This window comes from Bombyx mori, chromosome 6 (assembly GCF_030269925.1).
Source record: "Bombyx mori chromosome 6, ASM3026992v2".
NCBI lineage: Eukaryota > Metazoa > Arthropoda > Insecta > Lepidoptera > Bombycidae > Bombyx > Bombyx mori.
Window position 1 is genome coordinate 8582449 of NC_085112.1, and position 14812 is coordinate 8597260.

Sequence of the window (14812 nt, forward strand, 5' to 3'; positions counted from 1 at the left end):
GGGATAACGTCAAAATTACGTTGAAATATAACGCGTGTGGTACAGAAAATATACCTTAATTTACCTACCTTTAATTACATGAAGGTTCACGAAAAAAATCTTCCAATCTTAAAAAAAAAAGAAACGTGTTATCAACTTTCTAACAATACCTATAGAATTTGCCCGCTTACGGGAAATAACGATAAAATGTTTCAGAACAGTAATCACGAAACGACCGTAGCCTACTAGATAAGAGACCCCGTGTATTCAAAATAATATCAAAATCCCTATGCATAATATATTCACGAATAATTTTCAAGATGAAGGGAATGTTATAGTTACATATGTATAATAATATGTCCATAAACAAGCTAAAGATTTAAAACCACGACAGTATTGTATCATTCTAGGAATAGAATTTAGATTTTGCCGCAATCGCATGAGCAACTACAAAAAACTGCTAAATGTATTCCAATTTACCTCCGTAAGCACATATACCTTTGATAGGTCCTAAGCCTTACTTTATATAAAGAAATACTGTGACGAAAAGGTAATAAATCTCTAGGTGTCTAAGCAGGTCATTACTTTTACTGTGTAAATTATCCCCAAAGACATTATTTAATCATTAAATGAAATCAATTAGATGAGTATTTATTTCCGTTCCATGAGCCAGAAAATTCATTATGATAATTAGATATGAGTTTATTGCTACAAATGTGAAGGCCCTGACCGAGTTCAGCGATTAAGTTCGTTTTCAAGCAAAATAATAACCGTAGCATTTGAAGTTCAAATATTTTAAGCTATTGCATAGCTTTTATCGCGGGCCTTGAGCGCGGCGACCGACTCATGAAATTCCGTAACGAAAAAAACCTTACACCACTCACTCCGCCTACCATGTAGCTCGCGTTCAACACATTCACACGTTGCGCTTGTGTAGTGTTTGTGAATAAGCGCGTGGCGTGGCGTCACACTGCATGCGCATTGTGAAAAGTCTGCCCATCTCTCTCTCGCGCGGTTTAGCTTATGAGTGTGAAGGGGACAGTTAAGGTTTTGCTTTTATTAATGTTTAATATAGCGTGGTCTTGTTTTATTATTGTTTTAATATTAAATTATCATTGTCTAATTATAATTGCATAAGTTGATAAAAAATGCTATGCAATAACTTTACCGCGGCAGTTCCCGAGTGCCACACGTTTTTTTTTCTAATTTCAGGTCACTCTTTGTGTAAAATATTATATTATAAAATAGATTTTTCAAAATGTAACATACCGTAGTCCATGTTCCCGATCCTGTTAGAAAGCCTAGATTAATATTAGTGGTTTAGTATACAAGTCCATCCGCATTAGTTTAAATTATCGTTTTCGTTAATGTTCTCCTAGAGCACATAAGCGTCATAGCCCACATGTTTTAAGCGCTTACTGGAGCTCATATACCGTTGTACACCTTGTGACAAGATTACAAACAACAGGACGTGCCTTTATTAATAAATAAATATACGTTTTTTTTTTTTGTTAAAACAGACTAAGAAGCCGAGATATTTAAGACTTGCTTCCGCCGTAGATCTTTAGTACCTTGTTCAAATTGATATTTACCAAACGTTCATTAGTGTCGGACAGATCAACGGGCAAGATCTTTTAAAGGTTCCATTCTCTGCTTTTGAGGACCAGAATCCTAAACATAAAATCAACTAAATAGGCTTTGCGTAGTCAACTTACTTCACGTCTTGTATGGAATTCAAGGAGATCATACCTAGAATCGGAAAATCGGTGCTTAATTATGCAAATTACGATTCTATATCGAAGAAAATTAAAAACATTGTTTCAATACCTACCTGTAGGTACCTGTGAAAAAACTGTAGCTTAGCGAGAATCAATTGCTTCTCTGGAAGTGATTTTATCTGCCTCGAGGGATTTAAAATTCCATAATTTATGGGAATCGGCTGTTTTTACTAGGTTTCAAGAGCGAAGTGGGTGGCAGAATATTTTCGGTCGCATCACCTTTATTTTGCGGACCATATGTCGTGCAGTTTGTGGTCGAACATCGTCGTGATTGACCAGTGTGGCCAATTAACCAGCCCGTTTGTTTTGTTAATCATAGATGACAAAAAGAAGTTGCCTGGCTTCACGAAGCTTTTGTAGATAACATTAGCACTGGGCCACCAAATTCCTACATGTTTATTAATTTGCATCATATTTAATTGTGGTTAAATTTTGGCTGATTCTCCAAAACAGTTACAATAAACGTGTCCAATCACCGTAAAAGAACTATCATTCTTCACTATTTATATGATTCATAGTGATTTCCTCGTTCATGCACGCATTTGCTGATGGACTTCACTTACTTCGTATGTAATACATTTTCCGACTACAGCACACCCCGCCCGTCGCCCCCAGCGAGTAAGCGGAAGTCCGGAGAATTAATCCTACCCAAAAATAATTTGCGAGTTGTTTCTCTTTTTCAATTTAATGATAATAAATTAAAATGTTTTTGTAACTTTCTGCGAAGGCTGCTACTGACTTGACACAACTTGAGGCTTCGGGGTGGCAAGTTCCAGCAGAGGTATTTATCCCAGTCCCGCGGCTCTTCAGTTGTTATGGAGAGTGAACAGTATTTTCTCTCAATCTCCATCTCGCACCCTGCTCTTAGATCTGCTCTCCGCAACATATTTACCTAAATACAAGCTCGTAAACTACCTATGCTGATAGCCTGGAGAGGCTATATCAGCTTCGTCCTAACGTGTAGGTGAGCTCACGGGGCTCAAACCGGAGTGTTGCTAATACTGGCCCTAGTAAGAGCAGTGCTTCGCAGAAGCTACCACCGGATCGGAAACGCGACCTACTGAGAAGATGCGGCGAGAAACTCAGTGGGCTGTGTCTATGGGTTAAAGAAGAGTAGTGTAGGAGAAGTAGGTGAACATTTTCTGATGGTAGGCATTAGTTTAAGCTCTCAGAGGTTGATTGCAGCAGCCTTTGCATAATTAACACAAAACACTATGTATCGTTAAATCCTGAATTCTACGACCGTCTCTAGTTTTAAATAAAGTTAATCATTTTGTGGCTGAAATTGTTTTATATAATAGACTAGCTGCCCGGCAAACTTCGTAGTGCCTCAATCGATAAATAAAAGATCTAAATTTTTGTATAAAACAAACAAAAGGAATCCGTCCGACGGGGGACAAATTAAAGGAAAAACGAAATTGTTATTTTTATTTAATTCCGAGCATTTTCATATTTATTTAACTTTTAAACCTTCTCTGGACTTTCACCTCTTCTCTGGACATAATTCAAGACCAAAATTAGTGAAATCGGTCCAGCCGTTCTCAAGTTTTAGCGAGACTAACGAACAGCAATTCATTTTTATATATATAGAAGATGGATAGATTAAATTGACTGATATATATTTTTTTCAGATAGTTCAGTAAGCGGTGCAGTATTGCAATTAACGAAAGTATCAAGGTTACACATGGGAGCGTACCTGTGCATCGCCAGCAATGGTGTTCCGCCCTCAGTTAGCAAACGAGTTATGCTTGTAGTGCACTGTAAGTTTTCTCTTTTGCAGGTAATATTAAAATATATTAATAGATCGGTATTATTTCAAGTACAGGATAATATTAAACTTAAACATTATTTAAATTGCATATTACTAAATTAAAAATCATTAAGTACATTATTATTCTGTTTACTTCATAGTTTCATTCTAGTACCGCTTAAAAAAACTAAAAGACATCGGGCACCTTTGTATGGGACACTTACCTACAGCGAACAAAAATGAAATTAGGTCTGGTGGATAGGCAATTGAATCTAGTTTACAATGGTATAGGTCCCATATCTGTGAGCCGTGAGAATATGGAGAAACTGGACATTAAAAAAATATATTTTTTTTTACTTTTTTGTGCAATAATTCAAGAGGAAAAAAGGAATAAAAAAAACATGTTTTTCTCTTTACTTTTATTCTGCCGCATCCAAATCTACAAGAGTTTCGTCTAAAAACGCCGCAGGTGCGTGAAATTCTTCTTGATATATAGCCCAAGATAAAAAGTATACCACACTGGCGATGTGCGCGCAACTCCCTACAGTGCGGCGGCCGTGTATACAGGAACAGTAATACCCTTCGAGGCTTTGTCTTCCTTGCAATGCCGGATTTATTAGTATATATGTATAATAGCGTTTTGCTCTTATGTGACGAGACTGTATTCTGCCTCGTATTAAAACTTAAAATAATAATATTATCAACTTAAAATATGAATTTCATTTTACTTTTATTTCCATTTTCCCATTGTTATGAATTAAAATAACCACATAATATTAAATATGATTGGAAGCACTATGATTTAAAAGTGTTTTGGTTTATGTTCGCGACTTTAAAAAAAGCGGGTAAAAAACGCCCAATGATCTTTGTAATGTTCTTCCCATTTTCAAATAAAAAATTATCATAATTTGGAATCTGATTTCTTCTTGCTCAATAAGTGAGTGTACATTTCTACAACATCGATTCATGTTGTGGTTTGGTTTAGCTTATAAGAAAACTTGTCGCCTTGACACCTACATTGCATTGTTTGAATATTAGTAATAGATACTGATAATATAAGTGAGAAATCCAAAATATAAACTATAGATTTGAATATTTGTTTAATCAATCACGCGTCCCGCTCGATCCTCCCGCACTCGCTAACCTAGAAGAAGCATCAGTAGGCCGAATCTCACTGACGGAACACGCGCCGATCGTTATCACGTTCGTTTATCTCTCACCTAATAAAATCGTTTTAAGCAGTTATATCAAGGCGCTGCTCTGCATCGGAAGCCACGTAATTTTGGCGTGCGAACTAAATTGTAAACACATCAGGTGAAACTCGCATATCAAAACCCTCAACGGTAGACGCCTCGACGCGTTAGTCGATAATCTCGGTTGGATATCATCGCTCAGCTAACCCCAACTCACTACCCTCTAAATATCGCGCATCGCCCGGTTTTTTTTTTTTTTTTTTTTTTTTTATGATTGAGAGATTACTGGTGGCCCGAAGGCCTTTCCAGTTTCACCAGGACAGGTGGGCGAGCAAAGGCTCAGCCAGGAGAGGTGGGATTTGCTAACAGCTGCCCGAGCGCCTCCGAAGGAGACCTAACAACTCAAGAGCAATTGCTTCGCGAATGAATCTACTACCGGATCGGAATCGCGACCCGCTGAGAAGATCCGGCGAGAAACTCAGCGGGCTGATGCATGGGCTAGGTTGCACGTCGACCTCTTTGTCGAGTTCGACGAGTACGGTTACTGGGGTCCCTAAGCCTGCTCCTAGTATTAGAGCTGAAGGCATCTAATGCAAAGGTTATTGGATCTGATGGATCCGTAAGGACGTGTCTAGGGCGTCGACGGTGACTGGCTCCTGCATGATCAGGATTCGTTGAGTAGTCAGCGGCGGCAACGATAAGGCGATTATCATGACGCATAGCCTTATCGAAGTACCGTTCCGACGCTGACTTCATGTACTTCTGGATTGATTCAAGGCCCAGGTCGTCGTGTAGGTCAACGTTCCTCACGAACCACGGAGCCCCGACGGCTAACCTGCAAAAGCGGGATTGTAGGGATTGGAGGGTGTCTATGTGTGTGCGGGCCGCGTGAGCGAACACCACACTCGCGTAAGTCATGATGGGCCTTATGCAAGTTTTGTAAAGTGTCACCTTGTTCCGAAGGGACATTTTACTCCGCTTACAGATCATGGGATAGAGTCTGCCGAGAATGAATGCGGCACGGTCGCGGACTGTTTTTATGTGTGGGCGGAATGTCATAGATGCATCCAGGGTGACTCCCAGGTACTTAACCTTCCTGACCCAGGGTATAGGTTGGCCGAAGAGGGTGATCGGGGGAGTGATATTTCTCCTCCTAATGCGGGAGGAAATAAGCGGTGAGTTTCCCCTTTGAAATAACACTGCTGTGCTTTTCGCCGGGTTGATGTCTATGCGCCATTTTCGGAACCACTGTCCTAGGGCTAGGGCTGCGCTCTGAAGCTTCTTCGCGATTAGGGACTTATTTCTACTAGAATAGTAAACAGTCGTGTCGTCGGCGAATAAAGCTAAATGGGTCGGCGGCGACCGGGGAATATCATTAATAAATAAACTAAATAGGAGCGGTGAGAGAACGGAGCCTTGCGGCACTCCAGCCGTGAGTGGTCGCGGGGAGGAGCGGGTTCCGGCCAGCAGCAATGTATCGGCCAGCAGCTCTGCTTTTTCGTCATCATCGAACGCCGCGAGTCGGCCTGAGGGGCCTACGAGAGGGGGCATAGTTACTACCGTATCCGATTTGAGAGTACGAGCTAAGCGGTAGTAAGACCTTTGAGAGGGCGCGAGTCCTTCTAAGAAATCAGACCATCTGGCATCTCGGACTTCGGTGATGCGAGACTTTACGTCGCGTTGTAGGGCACGCATTCGAATACGATTTTCCGCGGTAGGATACCTATCGTACGCACGGATCGAGGCGTTCTTAGCTCTAAGGAGTTCCCTAATATCATCGGGCAATTTGAAGCGGTGAAGGAAGTCCTCCGCTACAACTTGCTTCGATGACCTATCTAATGTCGAGGTGATGTGTGACGTTACGATGTCTATGGCTTCAGCGGTATCCTGAGGAGACGGGATAGAGTCCGGACTAAACGGAAGCGATGGTGGATCAGATTCAGCCAGGCTGATGCCCAGCGTGTGCCAATCCACCACAGTCCTCGTGACGGGAACGGAATCGGGAGCGCGACCGAGCTTCATAATGACGGGACGATGGTCTGAATCTAACTCTGAAACTACTTCAATCGAATTTAAGCGCAGAGTTACGTTTTTTAATAACGCTATGTCGAGTATATCCGGGCGATGCGCGATATTTAGCGGGTAGTGAGTCGGGGTCAGCGGAGCGACGATATCGAAGGCGAGATCATCGACTAACGCGTCGAGGCGCCTGCCATTAGGGGTTGAGGTGTGAGAGTTCCACCTGACGTGTTTACAATTTAGGTCACCCGCCAGAATGACAGAGCTTCCCATGCCGAGCAGCGCCTCAATATCACTACTTAGAACAATTTTATCCGGTGGAAGATAAACGGACGCGATAACGATCGGCGCGTGTCCAGTCAGTGAGATTCGGCATACTGATGCTTCGATGTTAGAAAGCGCGGGGGGGTCGAGTGGGACGCAATGCAGGGCTCTTCTATAGTAAATGACGGTACCACCACCACGAGCAGAGAGCCTGTCGTTCCTAACCATGTTGTAGTTCGCGATTTTAGGGTCGCGGCGCGCGGGCTTAAGTAGGGTCTCCTGCACCAAAAAGATGTCAATTTGATGGTCACGCAAAAAATCACAAACCTGATCACGTTGATTTGCGAGACCGTAAGCGTTAAAAAATCCTATCGTTACGGATAGGGGCTTGATTCTACTTATGTACGCCATTGATTACCGGCGGAGTGAGGGGAGGACGTACGTATTTAACGACGCGTATACGTCAGCGTATTCTTGCACAACGGCGATGAAGTGTTGTGCAGTGGAGGCGGCGCGAATGGCGTCGCCCAAAGCATTAACGCGATCAAAGTTGATCGACTGAAAAAAGTCGATCGCTAGAGCGAGATTGTCGGACGCGGTCGGAGGGCAGGTCGCGGGGGAGGGACGAGTCGCGGGGGAGGGACGTATCGCGGGGGTGGGACGAGTCGCGGGGGAGAGAGTTGTAGCCGTGTTCGTGAACGGCAACGGTTTAGCCCAGGCCGAGACGCTGGGCACCGACGCCGGCACGAAAGCAGGCTTAGCCTTCGGCACAGAGGGTGCCGTGGCTTTGATGTCTGGGCCGAAAGCTCGGAGGCGGTTTTGGCGGGCGACGCGGCGATTTATTTTAGGGGCTCGGGGGCAACCACGGTAATTCGCGGGGTGGCCCTGTGTTCGGCACAGGACGCAGCTAGGCGGTTCCGTAGCGGTTTTTTGATCGCGAGTGCAAAGGCTCGTGGCGTGATCGCCCAAACACTTGACGCATCGGGAGCGCGCGTGGCAATTACGGGAAGAGTGCCCGTACAACTGACAGTTATGGCACTGGCTCGGAGTGCCTTTTTTATGGGGGGTTTCGACGGTTATTCCGGAAAGCCTACAGACTGTTCGTACGTTGAAAATTTGCTTGCCCTCGGGGGTAGGCTGGAGAGCGACGAGAACCATATTGTATGGCTCCCTCCCGCGTCCTGTGTGCATGCGGTGCACGGAATTGACCGGCAAACCTTGTTCTAGAAGGTCGGCCTTGATGAGATCGGCATCTAATTCCTTTGGGATGCCGCGTATGACCGCGCGAAGTTCACGCTCCTCCTGAAGCGTATAAGTGTGGAAACTTATACGCTCCTTTCGGAGGTAGCTTGAGAGGGCCCTATGGTCATCGGGTGTCGTTAACTTAATTTGAATCCCGTTCGCGAGGTTACGGGCGCTGATAAAATTAATTTTTTTGGCCTGAAGGGCCAGGGAAACTCGGTCCCAAGCTGCCTTCTCTTGAAGGATTACCGGGGGAGGGGTCTGAGTTTTATTTTGTGCCACTGGACGCGGCGACGGTGTGGCACGGGCAGGGGGAGTGACGGGAGTCGGAGGGCGAGGGCGCGACGCGTTCGCGGCTTTAATAATTTTAGCGGCCGCGGGAGCTCGGGACTCCGCAGCGCGCTTCTTACCCTTTTGTACCAGGGTGAATCCATCCGTCGATGAGGCGGGGGCGAGGTCGACCTCCATGTCTGAGTCAGAGTCGGAGGACGAGAAGGCAGCAGGCTCGGGAGCAGGCGACCTACGGGCAGATGCAGGACGTCCGTCGGACCCTACGGAACCCGCGGATGATCGCGCCAGGGGAGCAGCGGCCACGGCGGACGACGCAGCAGTTTTACCCACTAGTATAGGCGACGCGGGAGCGGCAGGCATGGCGGACGCTGCGGTGTACGACGCGGGAGCGACGAGCACGGCGGAATCCACGAGAGGGCTCACGGCGTGATCGGCCTTGAAAGCCAGAAACTCAGAAGTGAGCTTTGGGTGGCGAAGTCGGAGGAATTCTGAAAATAAAGCTTCCATGATGTCTGACCCAGGTGGGGCTGTCCCGGGTCTTAAACACACTCGCCTTGCGGCGAGGCCCCAACTTCTCGGTACTTAGCGGTTCGATTGAATACAGGTGGCGATGCGGCACAATTACTGCAGGAAAAAGAAAGAACAAAAAAAAAAAGGAAACAACAAAATAAACCAAAACAAAACAAACACTTCCAGGAACACACTTTGTCGGCAGATGTGCCACGAACAAAAGCCGGGTGAACAAAGGCCGGGCTAACAATAAAACCAGGCGAACAATGGCCGGGCGATTGAGTGGTCGGTGAGCACGTCCGCAGGCGGCGGGTGCTTCTGTCGGACTGCATCGCCCGGATGTACTCGATACAGCATTATTAAAAAAAACTCTGCGCTTACGTTCGATCGAAGTATTTTCAGAGTTAGACTCAGACCACCGTCCCGTTGTTATGAAGCTCGGTCGCGCTCCCGATTCCGTACCCGTCACGAGAGCTGTGTTTGATTGGCACACACTGGGCATCAGCCTAGCTGAATCTGATCCACCATCGCTCCCGTTCAGCCCGGACTCTACCCCATCCCCTCAGGATACCGCTAGACCGTAGACACAATAAATTCAATCACACGAAAACGGCTGAACTCATTTGGTCGAAATTTCGCACAAACATCCAGATTATAAACTATAACCTCAATGTAAGTCATGCTATTATGGTAAATGGCATGACCAGGACAGCGCCGGGTATATTTGTAGTTTACGCGGACCAGAGTGACCCAAGCACTTGACCAAGCTCAAGTTCTTATCCTGGGAAAATGAAACGCCTCATTATTTCTGAATTACCAATGCAGCTCGTGGTACCTCTGCTAACAGATAGGAAAGCGATACTGGAAACTGGGAATAGATAGCAGAAGTTTTATTAGTAGTGCCTGGAGAAAGACGGGTTAGTGTACACGTCTGTTCTGATTAGTATTCAAATAGATTATTATGACGCAACCTCTGAAATAAAGCTATTTCAAACGTTAGAACGAATGAAAAACGAATTTTCATAAAATCAGATGACAAAAGTCAACATCATAAAAGTATTTTAATGGTCTTTGCTCAAGAAATAATCTACGATCAAGTATTAAATTGATAGTTTCTTATAAAATTATGAAGACAATAGCTTTGAGATTTTGGAACTCGACAAATATTTAATCTGATCTACCATGAACAATTTAGACATTTCCATTATTCAAACTAAATATACACAATCATAATTCCATTTAGATAGGGTATTAGGGTGAAGAATAATTAAACAAAGGCAGAATATATCGTTAGCTTCACATTTAACTGTTTTTATATTAGTGGTTTTGGCTTTCATAATTACTACATGTTTCCTGTAAAATCATCCAATGGCGATGCAATTCAAGGTGTTTTACCCTCTCGGGGGAAAAATGTCTTTGTTATTGAGCGGCCTGTAAACTCTCTTTGCAAATGATTCGGACCGGTTGTTTTATGAAAGAAAAGTGAGTACTTATCTACAAGAAGCTGGAAGATAATCCCGGTCTCACGGATCGTTTGGAACCTCTGGGTCTGCGGAGGGACTTCGGTTCCCTCTGTATTTTGTACCGTATGTTCCATGGGGAGTGCTCTGAGGAATTGTTCGAGATGATACCGGCATCTCGTTTTTACCATCGCACCGCCCGCTACCGGAGTAGAGTTCATCCATACTACCTGGAGCCACTGCGGTCATCCACAGTGCGTTTCCAGAGGTCTTTTTTGCCACGTACCATCCGGCTATGGAATGAGCTCCCCTCCACGGTGTTTCCCGAGCGCTATGACATGTCCTTCTTCAAACGAGGCTTGTGGAGAGTATTAAGCGGTAGGCAGCGGCTTGGCTCTGCCCCTGGCATTGCTGAAGTCCATGGGCGACGGTAACCACTCACCATCAGGTGGGCCGTATGCTCGTCTGCCTACAAGGGCAATAAAAAAAAAAAAAAAAAAAAAAAAAAAAAAAAAAAAAAAAAAAAAAAAAAAAAAAAAAAAAAAAAAAAAAAAAAAAAAAAAATTTAATACAATATCCCTTATGAGTGACAATACAAATGAATCAACCCAATTTTTTCTAATAAGATGAACTCGAATTTGCTATTATTACTTTCTATATTTCACAAATATCTTTCGGAATTATGACTCGTGAATGTTCGACGTAATATCTAAGAGCCCTTCTAAATTTTAATATCCAGATGATCAAATAATCCCAAACGTCGTGTAGCGTGCATAGACAAACGAATTTCGGTCTTTAGTTTTTTTTTCGCAATGAAAGTCCTGTCCACGGTGGAAGGGGCATACAAATGACGCAGTATGCGATTAGACTTGAATTTTTATGTAATCCTACCGACTAGAAACCCACCGGTATTCCACCGAGTAGGCATTTTGAAGGAGGGTTCCATGACTAAGGCAACTCTCTTGTCTTATCCAAACTTGACAGACTAAGCAGATCAACCGCCCTGCCGGCTTTTCAGTCCATTTTCTCAAACCGCATGAGTTTTGTTAAATTGTTAAAGTATAGACACCTATAGACAACTTAGTTGTGATGGGCGTCACCCGAGATGCTTATTCCGGTTGCAGTCAAGCGAATGCACAAGATCGAAGTCTCGATTCTTCCAACATTTGTTCTACCTTCAACACACTATCGTCATATAAAATCGTCTGGCCTAAATAAAACGCCTTTTCTGTTCCAGTTCCGCCTATAATGACTATACAAAACCAATTAGTTGGAGCGAAAGAAAGTGACACAGTACATTTAGATTGTCATTCCGAGGCTTTCCCAAGGTCTATTAATTATTGGACTATAAACGATCAAATTATTTCACAGTGTAAGTATTATCTCTTCCTTTTAAAAGTTTTTTTACTTCGACTTATAGTTTTAGTTTTTGAATGATTATTGTTGAGTAGATTTTATGGATGACAAACTCGTGGTTTTCCTGAAATTAAATGATAAAAGACTTATTTGTATGATGATTTTTTTCTCTTGTATTTTTTTTATTGCTTAGATGGATGAACGAGCTCACAGTCCACCTGGTGTTAAGTGGTTACTGGAGCCCATAGACATCTACAACGTAAATGCGCCACCCACCTTGGGATATAAGTTCTAAGATCTCACTATAATTACAATGGCCGCCCTACCCTTCAGACCGAAACGCGTTACTGCTTCACGGCAGAAATAGGCAGTGCGATGGTACCTACCTGCGCGGACTCACAAGAGGTTCTACCACCAGTAAATGTAATGTAATGTAATGCTAGAGAGAAAGAGAAAGAGATAGAGAGAGAAACCTTAAAGGACTGTTAAAGGATTACTCGAGCCTACAGACACTACAACGTGAAGTCTCATGTTGTGAACTCACAACAAATCCTACTTATGTACTTCAAGGATATTTCAATGAGTTATTTGTTCAAAAATAAACTTAAACTAGCATAACTTCGCGCTTATATGCGAAGTACTCTTACGGAAACTTAAAATACTAAAGAACTCATTACAGTATGAGCGTAGAAATCCAGACTACGGAAAGGAATTCGTTCACACCGCACTAAGTATATAGCTTTAAAAAGCCGAATTCAAAATACGGATATTGTTGACATTTGGGATGAAAAATGCAGTATAGTGAATCATGACATAGTAAAAGTCGTCAATTCGAATTTTAAGTCAATCACAAAAAAAAATATTTGTCAGTTATTGCAACAAACGCGATAAATGTACCTACATTCTGTGAATAGTTTAATAATATAATAGTAAAATTTTCTTACATTATATTTTGGGACCACTATCAATTGTCGATTTCTTTTATAATTCTATTCAATTAATCATTTAGGGATGAATAAGACATATCAAAATTCAAATTATAGGAGAAAAAAAATGTTGTTGTTATTATTGTATTATCTTTATGTATAAGCACGGGATCGTAACAAATGCAAACCATTATTTAGTACACGACTAATTAAAGTTTAAGGATAGACGAACCGTTGTTTCTGTTAATTAATCTCTTTATAAAACCAAGGACTCATAGCCAACCAAGCCAAGGCTAGGCGCTTCACTCGATTGAGTAATAAGCGCGTTGTTTCGATGTGTTAATATCGCATTTAATGGTACATTTTTTAACTAACATAACCTCTTTTTTACGTACACATATAGATCATATGGAATATATGGAACATACGTAATTACGTTTGAGGGGTGGGGCAGCCGTTTTAACTATACTGAGACCTTAGAACTTAAATCTCAAGGTGGGTGGCGCATTTACGTTGTAGATGTCTATGGGCTCCAGTAACCACTTAACACCAGGTGGGCTGTGAGCTCGTTCACCCAAATAAGCAAGAAAAAAAAAAAAAGAAAGAAAGGACGTACCGTGAACCTGCTTAAATGTTGTTTAATCTCCTACCACGGAGAAATAAAGTGTTATAATTAGAAAGGAAGCAGCCTTTATCATAATACATATTCTAAATCCGGTAATAATAATATATTGTTTTTTTTTTAAATATACGCACTTGTGAGTCCGAACTTGTAAGTAACAAAACCACCGTGCCTATTTCTGTCGTTATATTCTACAATTGGTTTCATAATATCTATAGATAGTGAACAATTAATTACGGTTTTAAAAAATTCTAAAATTTAATGTCACTATTTACTGTTGTATATACTAATTTGGTCATTTTTCAGCTGATAAAAGATTCGAAATATCAGCAATAGAGAGAGGCTACGAAGTAGATATGAGGCTTACTATCAAGAAAGTAGGCAGAACCACATTCGGTACATACAGTTGTATATCGAAGAACTCGCTCGGCGATACCGACGGAACCATAAAATTGTATTGTAAGTGTACTTCAAATTAATTCCGTTCAAGCGAAATTTAACTGGAACCCCCCTTGTGAAGTAGGATTTATTATTGGAATTAAACTTAATACGTAGGTACTTCAGAAATTATTTATTCGTGAAACTTCCGTAATTTAATACCTTAAGGCTTTGAGCGTCAATTGTTAATGGGCGATGCCTAGTAATCGGATACTTTGAGGAAACCTTTAAGATAGTTGTCTTTCGGGAACGTTCGGTCTTACTCAGCGAGTTTACTATTACAGCACTGTCCGGCAAGTTCGAAGAGATGCAGTACAACGAGGTAGGGGATTTCGAAGACGCCTCGGACGTGAGTGAACTGGAAGCTTTGAAGCGAAGTGGGGCAACTCGATTACATAAAACTATACTATTCTTAGCTATATACTTTGTATCATAATGCTACCTTTGTATATAATATATTGTTATGGATAATCTTTTAGATGGAGTTGCTTATTTTTTATCCTTAATCCCAGGTAAAAAACTAAAGTATTTGACAGTTTTATTAATATGGATACAGTTTATGATGTTCAAAATTAATCACAATAAATCTTTTTTTTTTATTGCTTATATGTGTGGACAAACTCACGGCCCACCTGATGTTAAATAGCTACCAGAGCCCATAGATTTCTACAACATGCCGACACCTACCTTGAGATATGAACTCTTAGGTCTCAGTTTTTACAGTACAACGGCTGCCCCACTCTTCAAACTGAAACGCATTACTGCTTCACAGCAGAAATAGATAGGGTGGTCGTAACAGCCCGCACTGATTCACAAAACTTCCTATCCTACTAAAAATAGCGAAATAGCTTCAAATTTTCTAGGATCACCAATGCACAAAGACAGGCAATCTGTATCGATTTGCGTTACGTATATGTCACTTTCTAAAACTGAGTGATATGTTCTAATCTTTAACTAGCCTGACTGTGTGGGGCAATAGTAAGG

At 42.3% G+C, this 14812-nt stretch overlaps 1 protein-coding gene across 1 annotated transcript in view; it reads left to right on the forward strand.

The window, feature by feature from the left end:
* LOC101745834 (lachesin) overlaps positions 1 to 14306 on the forward strand; it is a 30946-nt gene extending 16640 nt beyond the window's left edge. Inside the window, exons 5-8 of the mRNA XM_021350906.3 lie at positions 3389 to 3517; positions 11724 to 11858; positions 13697 to 13849; positions 14113 to 14306. Of these exons, the coding sequence (XP_021206581.1) occupies positions 3389 to 3517; positions 11724 to 11858; positions 13697 to 13849; positions 14113 to 14264 (569 nt within the window). The 3' untranslated portion in view covers positions 14265 to 14306. The remainder of the gene's footprint in view (positions 1 to 3388; positions 3518 to 11723; positions 11859 to 13696; positions 13850 to 14112) is intronic.
* Positions 14307 to 14812: the final 506 nt, after the last annotated feature.